Below are 18,181 nucleotides of genomic sequence, written 5' to 3'. Positions count from 1 at the left end.
TTCAATTCAAATCACCATGTTCATGGCTTCCTCTATTACACATTGTTGTGTCAACTTTTCACATTCATTGAATGAGCATCAAATTGTGAAAGGGCTTTTTCCTTTCCTTAAATGGATAGGGTTGCCTCTCTTCTTAGAGGCATATCATTATCATACCACCCTTATAGTTTATTCATATACCTTTATCGGATGTTGGAATGTTTAAAATTTTCATATTTTTTGTTATAGAATTTAGAAATACATTTTATATACAATCCATAATATATTTCGAGATTTGAATATGTGTTATAGATTGTATGGATTTCAAATTATATATAATTCATAATGTATTTCTAGATTTCTTAATTATATGATTTACAAATGTATTTTAAATTGTATAATTTGTAATATATTTTTACATTTTCGATTGCATATTTCTGAATTGTGTAAATTAAGAATAAATTTCTATGTCTTTTTAATCGATAATCCATAATATATTTAAGAATTATATAATTTGAAATGTATTTTTTAATTATGAATTATATAATTTAAAATAAAATTTCTTAATTCGAAATGTTTTCAAGATAATTTGGACTTTTCTTACGCCCAACAACAAATGTTTATTAAGAATGTTTATCCATTCTTTACATGGTAAATGTTTATCTATTAGGGGTTTAAAATGTTTAAGAATTTTATAGTATAAAAAACAATTAAAAGTGATAAAAATAAATAAAATCGAAACTCGTGGTTTATCATCTATATGAGTATATGGTTGTGGCTATCTGAGTCATGTTTAACAATTAAAAGTGATAAAAATAAATAAAATTGACACTTATCATATATTAAAATATATTTGATCACCAAAATGTTTCTCAATTTTACATGTAATACATGAAATTTTATAATAAACTATAATATATCCCTTATATGCAATTTGTTAGAATGCTTTACACAATTCATAAAGTAAAGGATAAAACACTTTATAATTTAGTTTAGAAACAAAATACAATTTTTTTTATAATAATTTAGAGAAGAAAAATTTAACTCATAATTATAGTTATACGTAGAAACCCCAATTTTGAACAACTTGATATATAATTTATCATCTATACCTACATATAAAAGATTTATCTTTTTTGGTGTTCACATTTAAGTTATAATTTTATCTTTTGAATAATTATTTTATCAAATTTATGTTTTAGGTGCTAATTTTGTAAATTAACCATTTTTTTATTTGACTTTTTTCACTTTTGTCAGTTCATAGATTTTGACAATTAAAATCAACATGTACTTCATTATCTGGAGTTAGCTTTGGGATAAAGAAAGCATATTACTTTAATTAAAGGACCTTTGTATTGTTGAATAAATAGCTTCATAACAATTAGTACTTGCCAACAGATAAAAAATATAACAAAGTACAATAGCACAGTTTAATAACTACATGTCTGCATATATAAACTGTCATAAGAAATGGGTAAGAAGCAGCTGTTAAAGATGTTCACAAGTACAACATTGAAGATTTTAGTCCAATGTATTTTTGGATGATCATTATCCAGTTTAATAGTTGTAAATTTAATAAGTTTGGAATCATAGATTTTGTTAAGAATGCTAAGATCAATTTATAATATATATAATTGATGCAAATTTTATTTTATAAATTGATTTTTATAAGATTAAATTCAACTTAAAGTTTTATTTTTGAATTTATTTTCACATTTGTACCAAAACCTGTTGTATATATAGTCTTATATCTCATACACATGTATTTAAGAAAGTAATTCAAATTATGAATGCAGCAATGGCACAAACCATCTTAAAAGACAGTATTTTATGAAGTGAGAAGTTTTACCACACAAATAAAGCCAACTTTTCTTTCATAAGAAAACAAATGCATGCCAATGGTAGCTGCAAATTGCAGGACCCCTGACACCAGTAACTATGTCAGATGTACAAATGCTAGATATGTAAAAAAAAAATACAATTACATATAAAACCATTGGCTAACACAATATTCATGATTGTTGTTTCAAGAACAAACCCTTTGTAATTGGTGATTGGTTAATTATATTTGTTCACGAGTTAGGGTAATAAATGGGAGGTTTTTGTAGGGTTAACTTTTTGGGCAGTAATTGAGTAGATGCTGACATGCCATAAATAATTCTAAGATAGCAATAGGAGCCTATCTGTCTCAGCTACATTTCAGACCTATGACTCTGAGGCAGTGTTCTCTGTTCTGCCCTATCTTGGAAGCCAAGAAAATTGGCTACGTAGAATATGACAGAAAAACAACATGGTGGTCCCAAATTTCCCCTGACCATATAACAACAAGCGAAAGCTTCAACCTTCCAGCTTTTCAAGCCTGAAAAAAAGTAGACTGGAACAGAGAAAATCTGTGGTTGCTTTGCTGTGCTCATTTGATCTCTGTGCCATGCATAAAGCAGTGCAAAAGTTGCCTTCCTTCTGCACAGGATTGCCAATCTGTGACTCTGAAACTTCATCAATAATAATGGATGCAATGCAGAATACAAATCTCTTTACTTTAATCAAAGCACCTTTTAGTTTCTTTCATTTCTACACAATCACACACTAATTCAACCATGCTTAAAAAGCCTATTGTTTTCAACCATGTCATTGTAGAACTTCAAATATGAAAACATTCATTCTTCAATCTAATTTTCATATACTAGATTAACTGATTCAATGTCTATTTGATTTTCCATTAGGAAAGAGTTTAATGGGCATTTTGCTCCACCCAGAAATAGACTTTCCTTTTTGTGTTATCTCATAACACATGAAGCTGAGTTTCCCAACACATAACCACATGCAGCTGTGATACCTGTAGTATGTTTGAATAACTTCTTTGATAATAGTTTTATGACAAGAAAATAAAAAGTGTAAGAATAATATTTAGACATCGTTTCTACGTTTATGCATTGGAGGATGTAAAACTTGCATTCAAATCAACACCAAAAAACTCAAAGGCAAATAGTATTAACAAAAGTAATCAATATGATTGTACTCCTTGTACATGAAGAAGTTATGGTTTATGAAGCATAGTCATTCATGAAAGACACAAACTTCAATGACGTGAGAGCACAAGAGTCAATGCATTCAGATGGGTACCACTTTTACGCTCTTCACAAGATTCCTTATTCATCACGCATGATGCACAAGATACGTTCCTTGTCCTTACAAAATTGCCTGCATTTCTGATACAACCAATCATCCCTTCACCACCATATTACAAGAGAATATCTACACATACCTACGTGTGTATTTTTGTACGGTTCATGATTTACATGACTTTCATGAACTGTGGACAACAAGAATGAGCAACCAAGTAAAATAACAACATAGGCTTTTTTTGTCTATCTAACTATTTTGGTGGTACACATTACCATTGTTCCCTTCACCCTTAATCACACAACAAATTCGTGTAATAGGTGAGGATTGCCAAACTTGTTTTGCTGCTTTCCTTGGTCTGTGAAATGGTAATCTAGCAGATCAGCCTCTGGGGAAGAAGCCAATGTTTTCTTACGTCTTCTATGCATGTCATCGTTGGACACGCCAAACCCTTCACTTTCACAGTTCCTCAATTCCAATGCTAGTGACACCTGTCCACCTACACCAATGTTACCTAACTCTGACAAATCATATGTGGCAGTAGTAGGAGCAATTATGCAGCCTTCCCCATAATAAGAACTGTTGCTGTTGTTGATGTTGAACCTTTGGCCATCCTGCAGTTTCCCAATTCTAGGATCCATGGCATTTTCTCCATGATCACTACTTTGAATCCCTCTGTCCAACTCCGAGGCATGATCCAACTTCAACCCATGATGCTGAATAACACTATCATCAACTGTTATTAAGTTGTCCTGGGACTCTTCCCTTTTACTGTCAGAAGATTGAACATCATCTCTTGGAGCTTTCACTGCGTTCTCTGATGGCAGTAGATTGCTGCTCATCTCGGAATCGCCAAATTCTTCTTTGTACATTTCTTCAACCATTGGCTTCCAAAGACGAACCCTTGCATTAATGAACCAATTTGCCACCTAACATGAATCAAATGAAGATTAGCAAGCATAATAAAGACTAAAACTTTAAGGGGTTACTGATTTTACTGTTGGATCCCCAACAAAACCAAATTAATGTGCTTGATTCAGCTTAATTTCGAAAAACAACTACTTATGTGTAATGTCCAAGCATTGCTTGCGTAAGAAATTTTAAAATGTCAACTAATCAGAATTCAAGAATCAGTGGTATTGATTTTAAGATAATTATTGTAAATATTAACAAACTTACAAACATGTCAACTTTTAATTAAATTGCTAGTGCAAACACTGTTTACTCTTTACAATCAGCTTTGAAAAAGAGTGATTATTCCACACAAGTAATCACTCCTAAACATGGACTAATACAATCTTCTGCAACTTAAAAAACATTAACTACCGTACCTGGTTTCTTGTTAAGCCAGTTTGCCTAGCCAGCATAATTTTCTCTGAATCCTTTGGATAACTGGAACCAAATGAAAAATGGAAAACAATTATTAGACAAAATACTATATAGGAAACATAAAATAAATTAAGTACAGAATAGGGGGAGTTACGGATGAAGGAAATGCTCAAAGAGCCATGCTCGAAGAATTGAAACAGAGGTTTCAGGAAGTCCCCTCTGAGGCCTCCAAGCTTGTCGCATAACACCAAGTTGCTGAAGGGCCTTTTGCTGCCGAAGCTGCTGATCAACATAGCGTAGACGAGGTATTCCCTCTTGTTCTCCAAGGCTCCTTTGAGTCACTTGAATTTGGCCACTAATGGCATCGCGCAAACACCGAAAGTGGCGTGATATTGTGCGCAAGGCTAGCGCGGTGTAAGGTTCGGCTGCTCCACAACCAGCAACCATATCAAAAGATGAAACCACCATCTGCATCTGGTGGCAGTACTGTCTGTATCTTTTATCAACCTGCCAGAGCAAAGAAAAACAATAAGAGCTAAGTCAAAAGCTAACGATGTCATCTTCCTAATCACTAGAAATACTTGAGTTTTTATTATCTAAGTACACACAATTCAAACAATCACTAATGTAGCATACGTATAAAATTAACTAAATGGGATAACTAAAAATCTACCACAGAGAAAGTCGTTTTACTCTTTTGTTCTGTGACCAATTAACTGCTATTTATTACTAATAAATCTTATAAATATATATCTACCTCTTTCAACACATACACTTTTCCAGGAACAATAATAACACAAAATTAGAAAGTTGTACAGGTTGTTAAGTAAATAACTTTGCACAAAAGCTTAAGCTGTTAGGTACAATGTTTATTTTAAGCATGTTGTGCAATTATTGTTTTCAGGAAAACAATACCATTTCATTCCAAAGTTCTCCCTAAATACAATACGAAATAAAATGTTCTGCACTTGAAAACAAACTACTACACAAACTAAATACTTTTATGTGTAACAAAAACTTGAAAACAAACTATATGAAATACAAAAGAACTGGTGACAGATCAAGGCAATTATATCAACTGAATAGAAAAGAGGGAATAGCTGTAATCCAATGCTACAAAGTCTAGATGCCTACCTCGTCCAACATGGATAAAAGTTTTGTCTTCTTGTCCAGTAAATTCTGTCGTTCTGCAGGTGAGAGCTCACATGAAGTGTTTGCAGCAGAATTACTGGGACATGAAGATATCTGCCCCGATTGGCTGGTAGATTTTCCATCAGAATCTTTGGAGCCATCTAAACCAATATCACGGAAACTCTGTTGCTTCTCTAAACCTGTTTGCTTCAAGGCCTTTCGAACATTAACTATTTCATCAAGCAACTCCTGTGCTGCCTTGAGGTATTGTGAGTTCAAGACACTGCTGGAGAAGCCTAGTGATCCATCACTTTGGCCTTCACTGAGGCACATTGAAGGGTGTTGTGGAGTATACAACAAACCCTCCCTTTTGTGAAAGCCAGAAGAAGCCAAAGATGCCATGCACTCGGCATTTCTCAATTCCCTTTGTAGGCTGGCTTCATCATCTTTGAGAGATGAAGTTCCCTTTAAATTTGGAACAGAAGCAGTCATTAGTGAAGAGAAACCTGCGCCAGGATACTGGTATGGAAAGGTGGGGACTGATGCAATAGAAGGCATGACTGAGCCAAGGCTAAGAGACAAGCCTTGGTTCTGTACATTTTGCTCACTGTCCACAAGTCCCAATTGTGTTGTTCTTGGAACAAGATGGGAATGGGAATCTCCAGCATTGGAAAAAGAGTCTTGACCAGCTGTAGGGGCCCCATTTGAATGCCCATCAATAGATTGCACAGTCATTGTGTCCCTCATGGATGTCATGAACTTCAACTCATTTTGTCCTCCAACAGTTTCACTGTAGTTATGAGGTAGAAGGGGATTCCCAGACAACATATCTGCATAGGACCCTGAAGAAAACGCTTGGTTTGAATACATTGTAAAATTTATAACTCAAATTCAAAAGTGCCTGTTTCTGGTCCCTTCACGACTGAGTCAGATACACATCTCCTCTGCGGCTTAGGTTCAAGAAAGCAGTAGTGATGCTGAGCTAAATATAAAATGCTACCTCTGCTACAAGATTGAACCAACGATGATGATGCTGCAAAAACAAAACCTAATCACAATAAAGACCTAAATTGAATTAAAATAATCGAAAAGGAGGAAAAAGTTAATGAAGGGAAAGATTAACAAAATAGAAGACACGTATGATCAAAGGAAAAGATTACGTTGTTATAAAGCAAAAGCACCACATCACAAGCAAGAGCAATCAGAGACACATTATATCACTATCTATAGCATACACATATTTGTACCATAACAGTGCACCCGGAACCATTAACCAACCACGAGCATTGGCTTAAACTTCAAACGACGTGAGGAGTTAAAAGGGGTTTGGCCAAAAGCATGTTTTCGTTTCCATAGATTAAGAAAAGAAAGGCTTTGTTTACCCTGTTAAGTAAATTGACCAAAGGAAGCTTCTTTCACTTTTGTTGTTTTGTTTTTGCGGGTTGCAAGTCAAAAACGGAGGTACGAGGTAGCAGAAAACGATGGAAACAAACCAGAAAACAAAACAAAACCGAAAAAAGAGGTGTGAAACCAAAATCCCACAGGCATAATTGGCTTCATAGTTCAAACCCTACGGCGGTGCTGCCGGTGCCGGTTAAAACTTAAAAGTGAAAAGCAAAGAAGCAAGGTGGAGTTCAGAACACAGAAGAAGAAAAAAAAAAGTGAAATTGAGGAGTGAAAAGAAGAAAGGTACAAGAGAAACACTGCAGCGGTCAATCAAAAACAGAAGACAATAATGAGTGAAAAATCGAAACCTTTGAAGCATAATTTAAACTTTTGCACTCAACAGTAGCTTTTGGATAGTAGTTTATACTTTTAATGATGAAAAGTGAAAACCCCACCACCCCTTTTGTTAGAACAAGAGTTTATGGGCAGGAGAAGTAGCATCTAGCATGATGAAGCAGAAACAGTAAAGAGCATGATGATAGTGATCTGAAGTGTGTGTTGTGAAGTATTGTGGTGTTTTTGAGAAAAGAGAGAGAGAGAAGAGGGAAAGAGAAATACCTGAAGGAGAAAGAGAAGGAGAGGAGCAGGGTGAAGTGGGAGGAGGAAGAGAAAAGAGAAGAGAAGAAAAAGAGAGGTTTAGAGCAAAATTACAGACAAGAATCCACAGTTTGGGGAAGCCCAGACAAATGGCAATCCCAAGACATATAAATTTCAAATTATCTTTGGAACAACCAGCTGCACCAACCAATGAATAAACAAAACCATTTTTAATCAAATAATTAAATAATCAAACAAATTGGTTTCTTACTTCCACACGTCTACGTCTTATATACATCATTTATGTCTATTAATTAAATCTTTTGCATGGTTTATTAAATAAAAAACCAATCTTTCCAACACTCCATAACTTCTTAGATTACCTTCTTTTCTTAAACATCTAATAAGAAGTTTCATTTTACCTTCACCCAGAAAAATATACATTAAAAGATTTAATCTTTAACGAATACCGGCAATTTAGAAGATTGCTCTCTCATTTTTTAATTCAATAATATCTTCGTTATCCAATAAATTAAAAATTCATGTTCGGTGGCAAACAGTATATACGACCAACGAAAATTGTATATCATCATTGAGCACATGAATCAATTGATGTTATATTATTTTATTTTAATATCGTTAATGCAAAACCACGCTTAAATATTTTCACAAAGAACTACAAATGTATGAAAAAAAATGTCAATTCATTTCACAGGTAGTTAATATAAAAGAACTTATTCTTTTCATATAATTTCAACAAATAAAAATAATGCAAACGACAAACGACGTTCTTATTTACATATATAAAGACAATATTCACATTTTATATACATATTTCTTTATTTACATATAGTGAAATTAAAAAGAAAATAAAGAAATGAATTAAAGTAGAGGAGGTTCAACACACACTAGTAAGATATTGTCCGTTTTGAATCAAGTTCTCACAAATTTGTTTTTAGTACCACTTCAAAATGTCTCTTAGCAATGAAAGTGTAATATATGTATGTAAATTCATATTCATCTCTTATTTTATCTCATGTGAGACTTTGTTTATACCCAACATATCAGAGTGTATAGTGAAATTTTCTTAACATAAACAATTAGTAAATTTCAGTATCAAAATCTTTGTATTGAGAATTATTATCACATGTGACAAATCTAACACTTAAAAAAACTATATAGTATAGAAGAATATACATATATATAAATATAGGTTTTGATGGTGTAATGGGAGGAATGAAATAGAATAGAAGATTTGAGAGGGTGGTTGATTGGTTGCTTATATTATTGCTTGGAAGTGTTCAAAGGCTAACAACCAGTTGGTGGAGGTGAAATGAAATGCAATTGTTGTAACCCTTTTCCTTCTTAAGGGTTCTTGACATAACTTAACTCACAAATCATGAACAAGTTATGTTCTTGGTGTGTTAAGAAGAAGATGAGCAAAGAGAGAGAAGAAGAAGATTGGTTGTGAGCAGAGAAGATGTCTTTGTCTGATGAATGGAAAATGAAAATGAAAGGATGAAAGAAGAATAAAAAGTAGGTCAAGGTGTGTGTTTTATGCCTTCTAAATCTAACCACAACCCACTGCACACCATCTCTTATTAATTAATCTCTAACTATCATTAATTAATTATTAGGTCGTGTGGTGTTATTATAAATCACTTTTCTCTATACTTTTTAGCATACACTTTGCTACTTATTATTAGCTAGCTGGATCCGAAACAGAGTCAGTTATTGCATCTTTTATTTCTTCAATGTATAATTAACTACCTTCGTTTTATTGTGTTAGTGTAAGACTTTCACTTAATTACGCTTACTTTAAAATCATTCCATTTTAAAGGTATAATAAAAAGACAATAAAAAAAAGAAAAAGATTAAATATGTTTTTTCTTTCTTTAACTCTCATTGAAAATTAGAATTAGTTTATTTTCAAAAATTTTGTTCAATTTAGTCTCTCAACTTTAGAAATATATAGATTTAATCATTTTAACCAAATTTTGATGAGTTCAGAAATGTGTCAAATAGTATAAACATATCAAAAAATGTGTTTGAAACATTGATAACTAAATTCACGCAGTTTTAAAAACTAGAGACTAAATTAGTCTAAAATTTCAAAGAAAAACTAATTATAATTTTTATTGAAAACTAAAAGACTAAAAACATATTTAATCTAAAAATAAACAATACAAAATTCAAATTTCATCGTATATCATACTTTGAAAACTAAATATAAATCAATTTTATACTTTATTTTTAGTTTAAAACATTGCTTCAATTATTTAGTTTATATCTTTTTAATATAAACGTCGAACACAAATCGGTCGTGATTTAATTCATTTTGTAAAGTTTTCTATACACGAATTTTATATTTTTTTCCTTTTACTAAATATATATTAATTAATATTATCTTTTATTTAATATTAGGAAGTAAGTTTTTTATTATATGTTATAATTTAGTTTTAATTCGTGCGGTATCTCTAAAATGTGTAAAGTGTATTAAGCGTGTAAATTGAAGAAACTTTAATAATAGTAGATGATATAATATGTCCAAATTTAGATAAAAATAGATTTTTAATGATTATGATATTATATTAAAATAATAAATTTTATGTTTGATTCAATTTCATCAAACTAATCTAATAAGGTGAAATTTTACCAGCGCATTCTTATTAGAAATATTATTATCAGTAATAATAAATATTTTATTGTTTCTAACATACAATTAAAAACAGTGATATTGTGATATTTTTATTTAATCATACCAACATAATATTATATTTGTAGTCTATTTTAAAAAATAGTATTCCCCCAATAAATAAATAAAAAATAGAGAAATAATATTTTAATAATTTGTTGTCTTATCTTGGACGTCCATATTATTTATTTGGTTTGGTGAGCCCATAAATGCTTTCTTTTTTCTGTTCTGCCAATCAAATGCAGTCTTTCACTTTATTAATGAAGCTGCCTTTGCCATCCACTTGTTTCCAACAATCCCACGCTTTTCAAATTTTACTTTTTCTTTATTCTCCTATGAAAAATACTCAAATGATTTAAAATTTAATTAAAATGCACTGAAATTTTCAAGAAAAAAATAAAGGTTATAATTAGAAATTTTAACTTTTAAATATTTGCTTTAAAAATCATATTTAAAATAATTTTTAATTTATTAATAATACACATTTTTTTATCTATGATTAATATAGTCACAATGAAAACAGAAAAAATCACATTATATTAATTATGTGAATAAAATGACAATAATATATGTATAGAGATACAAATAGATCTCTATACAACTGTGAATTTTTCTTCGGTTTTAAATTTTTGTTAATTATTTTTATTTTACTTTTAAAATAGTCATAAACTTTTAAAATAGATCAGTTTAATATACTTATCAAACTTGTCATTAAATAAGCAAATGAGTTAATTCGTTTAACTCACCAACCACTGGTTAGCTGGACCAGGTTTGAATTTTTTCGACTCGCTAATAAGTGAATCGAGTTAGATTGACTCATTAAGTGGTCAACCTATGATGGACCAAATGACTTGTTTTGACAATAGTATGTGTTACTTAGGTTGTAATGAACATATCCTTGTCCATTTTGTTATGTTAGTTTGTAAATATAAGTCTTATATATTAAATTGGACATGAATATCTCACAAGACATATTTAATATGAGTTTTTTCAAGTGATATTATATATATTTAATTTGTCGAGTATATTTGATGAATAAGATTCATGTTTCATCTTTATCACTTTAGCATATTGGTGTTATGATAAAATTAAATTATTTTTTCGTTATATAATTATAATGTGTGTGTACATCTAATAATTTTACAATGCTTAAGAGTCAAGATCAATATCAGTTTAAATATATTTTTTTCTTCAATCCTATTTTGACGAAATTTTAGATTTTAAATTGCGACATTATCTTGGATGCAATAATTAAGCCTAATGATGCTAATAGGCTTAAATACATTTTTCTCCAATAATCCTCCAAAGTTTCTTCTTAAAAGAAAATTATGATGTAAATTTTGAAACAAAAATAAATTTGAATATGTCATATTCATAAATTGTCGAAGACACGCAACTCCTTAATTTTTCATTATTTTATTTTTTTAAAAAAACGTAATTTCTCTTGGCAGCAAACATTTATCCATTTCTTAATTGACCTATTTTCATTTTCTATTTAACAAACATAAACTGAAAAAACGATGCATTAAACATTCCCATAAATAGTAAATTAAGTTTACAACATATGAAAAGGAGGCCAATTATTTTTCTAAAAAATATTAAAACTGCAATATATTCTATAGGTTTAATTAATCATTTTCTTAAATACATTACCGGCAAGCAGATATATCTTTTTCGCCCTGTAATTCTTTTATGATCTTTATAACATTCAAACATTTAGGTTTTTTCTTTAATCTTTCAATTTCAAATTACGTAAAAAAAATCTTTAAATTACAGATAGGTTTAGTGGCAATATCACATCATAAAAGTGTTTTTTTTAGAGACACCAAACAATAGTGTAAGTGATTATGTAAGCAAGACAATAATTTTAGTGATTGTTATTGCTAATATTGTTTTAGCATTGTCATCTTTTGACATTCATGGAGTCAACAATCAAATAAATATAATTGGAACAAGATAACCAAATTGTCAAAGGCCCTTTTTCTTTCTTTGGAGTGACCCAAATTGTTTAGGGTTGGCCCTCTTCTTTGGGGCATACTATCATTGGCCCTCACTCAAACTTTCATAAATTTCTCTAACTTTAATGCAATTTTTTCCAGGAATAATTTATATTTCCTTTTACATCATCGATTAAAAAAATCACCCATATTTACATTTAAGCAAAATTACAGTTAAAATTATATGATTGATTATATAATATTTAAGGTTTATATTTTATTTACTAGAACAAAATTTAGAAACCTAAACTTTTTTATAGAAAAATAATCATTTTAAAAGTAATTTGGATATTCATTTTGAGTCGTTCGTGCAATGAAGGATAAAAAAGAAGTTTCGCACACAATGGGGGTGGAGAATAGGAAGACTTCCCTTCCTTTGTGTTTCTATGACTTCAATATAATCTCTTTATTTTTGTATAATTTCATTTTGTATCAATGATAGATAAATCAAATTTTTAGTTGCGACTAGTTTTAACTGCATTAAACTTTTATTTATATATATATATATATATATATATATATATATATATATATATATATATATATATATATATATATATTTTGTTTCGGGTGTGAAGACGAGAAGTTTTATCGAATACTCTTTCACACTTTTTTTCTAAATTTGTTTAGATTATTTCAAACGTTTTTAGTTGAGTTTTTTCTTTAGTTTCAATGTTCAAGCTTCAAATTGAAGTCATAATCAATCTAATTGGAATTATAGTCAAATTCACAATAATAAATATAATCATCTACAATTTTACTTTTAATTTGTATTTATAGTTGTTGAGTTGAACTTATTATTAGCAAAACTGTAATTATGATTCATCATCCTAACAAACAAGGTTTACCTGTAAACCTGGTTAAAAGTTATTCTTAAAGTTGTTTAAGATCACGACGGTCCAATTTTAATGTTTTCGTGAACAACCATCCACTGAAACAAAAAGAGTATATCATCATACTCTCTCTCTCTATATGTCGTCCTTTTTTAATGCCACGTGAGATTAATGAATACACTTTTAATGCCACGTAACCCAAACTTAAACGGCCCTTTGTCCAATTTGACGATAGGCCTCTAATTGCTTCAATTTTACAAAAAAAAAAACCCAATTGAAACACCGAAAAAAAGAGAGACCTATTTGAAATTCTAAACTAAAATAGGAGCTTACCGAGACGTTAACCTTAAACTTTCTAATTTAGAGTATGTACGATTTGACAGCTTGCCAAACACGTAAGATAATGCTTTTCACAAAAATCACATTCGAGTTAGTGAAAGCATTGAGGCATTCTCTCAGATATCTCATGTGTTTCAAGTTTACAAGCCATTGCAAGGGATCAAAGTGGATAATTAATATCGATATTTGTTAGTGAATTGTAACATCCCAGATTATATAGAAATATAATGTAGTAGGTCCACATTTTAATATAAAAGAACAGTTAGAGTAGACATGCAAATAAGTTGTTAAGCTTACAGTCATCAAAAATAAGCCATAACTTAAAAACTTCCTACTTAATAGAGTATTTCAAAACAATAGAACTTAATCAAGAAATTTCTAAATAAACTAAGCAGCAGCATCATCTCCCTCCAAAGCCTACTCTAGAGGTACCTCATCCACCTCTGCTCACATCCAAGTGGATGATCATTGCAAAAGAAAAGCATACCCAAGCAAAACACAAACACAGAAGCAAGGGTGAACTAGATATACAAAAATCATGTTATAACAATCACACACAACATGCAAGTTTAATTCAAAATTAATGAACCATACAACACCACTTGTTACACTTTACACTTGACTCGTCCGGACTTAGAATGATTGCCGAGCTATAGCGGGTCATGCACGTGGTGGCTTCTACTGCTTTGCAAAGCCGTTGTCGATGGGTTTCACCCTACCACACTCACGAGGTTAGTTTGTACCGCGCCTTGGAGCATACTAGGAGTCTCCAAGACTAAGACCTCCTGCTACTACTCACGACATGGTTCAATCCTCTCTACTTTAGAATGATTGACCATTGTAGTTTCAGGATAACCCCCAAGATTGGGCTTCCATGCAAATATTCTAAACACACTGAAACAACACACCCATGAAAGAATTTAACATACATACAAATAATGCAAGCAAATTGAAAACAATATTTAGCTCCCCTTACTTTAGGGTTTCACAGCTAAGCTCACAACTTGATTCAACAATGCCTGACTCAGCAAGAACTTAACCAAACCCTACAAACCACCCAATGGGTGATAGAACAGCTCTTTAGAGCTAAGTTTTGACAACAAATTGAAGGAGAAGGTTTCTAGTTACATGAAAACAGTAGAATAGCATGCCCTAGGTTCCAAAACAGAGGAGGAAAAGGGAGAACTACTTACTGGTCAGAATGAAAGAAGTAATCGGTTCAAAATAAAGCCCTCTACGTTGTGGACGCTTGGACACCACCTAAACGGACATACACTGAGCCAGTGAGTATGAAGGTTAGAGAGAAGGCAGAGGAACTTGGAGTTTTGAGTTTTAAAGAGAGGTTGGGTGTTTATGTTAATGAACCAGGATATATTTAAAATCCATTTATATTAAAATAAAATTTGTTCTCATTATTATAATACACATATTCACTCTTTTAACCCCTTTTCCAGGTTCTCACATGAATATTTTAATACTTGTAAATAATTATTGTATATATTATATTATTTGTATCAAATATTGATAAAAAATTAAAATTAATTTATATTATATTTTGTTATAATTTTATTTTAAAAATTTATAGTTTTTTTAAAATATTCACAATTATTTGTAAATATTTAAAAGTTTTAAAATATTTGTAAGCATTTTTCAAATAAATATTTTACGAATAAGTAATAAATAATTTTTTTATTTTGATTTGGATAACTAATAATAGACATTATCACCTTAATATTTCTTACCGAAAAGTTGTGATAAACCAAGTCTTGCGATTGAATTAATTAAGACTTTAATGGCAGATTATATCATGAAAATTATTTTAAAGCAAATTGAAGTTTTGTCTTGTAATAAAAAAAACACTTATTTTGTCGGCAAAAGAAATAATGGCTGTAGTTGGCTCAAATTTAAGACCGAATATTTGGGCCCTTACGTTACGTCAGTTTTAGAATTTTTTTCATTTCATTATAATAATTGTATTTATAAACTTTAATTAACAATTAAGATGCACTGACACTGCAAGAATCTCTTTCCATATTTTATCATTGCTTCTTACAAATACACGCCTTCTTTAAATTAACAGAACAAAATTAATTACCCCAATATATTTAAAACTATTTATTAATTAACATTTCTTCTAAAAAAATAGTTTCAAAATAAGTTGTTAAAGCACAAAAGTAAGAACCTTAAAAAAAATTTGAAATATTAGAATAATTAATGTTTTAAAATATTGGAATTTGAATTTTTTAATGTTAAAATAATTTAATAATATAAATAAATTTTTATAAACATGTTTCATTATTTAGAATATTCATAATCTTTTTAAAACGTATTATTTAAGTTCTTTTTTTTTATGAATCTAACTCTTGAAAAATGTTTGAGAGATTACGAAGGTGAGTTCTCTACTTTCAACTGATCAATTTTTCATATAAAATAAGTTAATTTCTACTTTTTTTCCTTTAGTTTTCAGTTTAAGACATGGAAAAGAGAATTTCATGCGTGTGTCATTCAACATTTCTTATTGGTTCTTTGTTGATCAGTGGTCTAAATTGGGTTTTTGGTAAGTAAATCTTTAGAGAAGTGACTTTGGAGTGATAACTTATGTTTGAGATTTGGTTTATGGTTATTTAAAACTTGTATAAGTCTTTAGATAACCAAAAAGATGACCGTAAATTAAGAAATTAGGAATTTGTAAGAATTGTAGGATAATTTAATGCTAAATAGGAGTTTTGATAGGTGAGATTTTAAGATAAAGGTGGAATGGAGAATCTTGAAGTTTAAAGTTTGTTTCTGAACTATTTGTGACTTGTTTAGAGGTTAAGTTCACCAAATTGTTATAAGAAATGAGTAGGAATGAACTTTTAAGCTTTTAGAATGATGTTTAGTTGTTTGAGTTAGAAACTTGTAAGAAAATAAGGCTAATTGCATTTAAGTTGAGTTATAAACACTTGGGTTAGTTTAATTAAGGTTTGGAATAGAAAATGAGAGTTGTAGATGCATGTGGATGTGTAAGAGTTAGAACATGTGAGGTTTGAGGGTGTAAATTCGACAGAACTGATGTTCTGCAAAATTCTGTAAACTAGTTGGGTGAGTAGATAGCTCGATGGACGAGTAATATTGAGTTTTAGTAGTGAGTTTCAGAGGTTGGGCAAGACTTCTCACTAGGCTAGGAAAAATCTCTATTTTTGCTCTTGTTGGGCGACACAGAATAGCTCGCTGGGCGAGCAGGTTAGCATTGAGTGTCAGGATTTTGGCATCGGGTGCCTAGTGTGTATGTTAGTTGCCTGTCTGTTTTCTTTTCTCTATTATATATAGATAGAAATGTCATAATGCTTTAATGTATGCTCAGTAATATAAATTGAATTATATGGTGGTAGTGAATAAGGTTATGTATGTATGGAAATATGGTTAGAGAAAAGTTTCTAAGGAAAAATTCTTATTGATTGTTTTATGTATTGTATGTATGAATGTGGAAAGCTCAGTATTGGGAGTTATCTTGACACTTTAATGGTCACTCAATCTCAATTAGAGAAGGGTGATGCATGTGGTGAGAGTAGCAGGAGGTCCTGGCCTAAGACGCAAAATGGGCTAACCTTGTGTGTGTGGTAGGGTGAAACCCATTGACAATGACTCTATAGAGCAATAGAGGTCACCACAAGTGCATGACCCGCCATAGCTCAACTTCATACTTGTATTCAAATGGTCAGGTCTAGGTTCCCAGTATGCTTAAGATGTTTTGTTTAACTTTGTATGAAATGAAATATATGATGAATCATGATATCCTATGTTTGTTTCTTTTAACCTTAACTTACCATTTGTGTGTTTTTTCGTTTGTGTTTTTTTGGTTTCTTTTTACAATTATCACGTGGTTGGTGTGAGCATAGAAAGATGACCTTTCAGTAGAGCAGGCTTTGGGAAGAGATGACGCGAACATGTGGTTATGAATCGAGTAGTTAATTTATCTAGTTATGTTTTGAAAGACATTGTATAAGTTCTTCTATTTTTCTTTTGCGTTTTATATATAAAATTAAACTTATAATTATTTTGAATAATTGTATGGATATTTTATATATTCTCTTGAGTTAACTCTTTTTATTGTATTGATTTTCGAAATTCAGATTAAACGATTTTTCCTCCACCAGTTTTTCCAGATAAATGCACAGGCCAAACAATATCATTCAAAATCTATAAATGTAACCAAAACCGTAAAAGTACCTCAACTTTCCTTCCTTGCTTTAAAAGAGTATTTGTGGTGCAAAATGTGTTGTGGTAGTGTGTGGTCCTATTGAAGTGCCTCAAAGAGAAGAACAATAATGGAGAAAAAAAAAAGAAGAATAAAGAGAGGGAAGAAGAAGAAAGGAGAGGGAGCAATTACTAGGTTAGACAAAAGAAAAAAAGAGAAAAAATAAGGACAGTTTTAAAGTAAAAAGTGGAAAAAAATAAAAATTACCTTAAGTTTTATTGCTATTTAACCATTTAGAAACTCACCAATAATTGAAATCAATTTAACAAATGCTACACCAAATAATTTAAAAATATTTACGTCATAAAATGATTTTTTTTTTCTTTTCTTGAAAAAGTAGCATGAGTTTTTCTTAGTGTCGTCTATTCAAAGCAACAGCATAATTGTCACTTCTTCATAATTAGTGCCACTTAAAGTCATGTTAACGTTTGATTTCGTTCTTATGGTTGGTAGTTCAAAATATTATAATAAAATAAATACAGAGAAAGAGAAAACATAAATCAATCGAAAGAAATAGAGCTTTACCTGAAAG

At 30.5% G+C, this 18,181-nt stretch overlaps 1 protein-coding gene across 2 annotated transcripts; it reads right to left on the bottom strand.

Annotated features, from left to right (window-relative positions):
* Nucleotides 1-2,941: 2,941 nt before the first annotated feature.
* Nucleotides 2,942-7,747, bottom strand: LOC124837533 (BEL1-like homeodomain protein 7). Of its 2 annotated transcripts, none has more exons than XM_047312922.2 (5): nucleotides 7,567-7,747; nucleotides 5,566-6,610; nucleotides 4,586-4,938; nucleotides 4,434-4,494; nucleotides 2,942-4,031 (listed from the first exon to the last, which is right to left on the bottom strand). In XM_047312922.2, the coding sequence occupies exons 2-5, from the start codon at nucleotides 6,430-6,432 to the stop codon at nucleotides 3,399-3,401; spliced, it is 1,914 nt and encodes a 637-aa protein (XP_047168878.1). In that variant the 5' UTR covers nucleotides 6,433-6,610; nucleotides 7,567-7,747; the 3' UTR covers nucleotides 2,942-3,398. The 2 variants fall into 2 exon arrangements, with proteins under 2 accessions (XP_047168878.1, XP_047168879.1); XM_047312923.2 differs by having other exon boundaries at nucleotides 5,566-6,595.
* Nucleotides 7,748-18,181: the final 10,434 nt, after the last annotated feature.

Source organism: Vigna umbellata, chromosome 1, assembly GCF_029865625.1.
Source record: "Vigna umbellata cultivar VRB3 chromosome 1, Vumbellata_1.0, whole genome shotgun sequence".
Taxonomy (NCBI): domain Eukaryota; kingdom Viridiplantae; phylum Streptophyta; class Magnoliopsida; order Fabales; family Fabaceae; genus Vigna; species Vigna umbellata.
The sequence above is the reverse complement of the archived record's forward strand: the minus strand, read 5'-3'. Positions and strand labels throughout refer to the sequence as shown.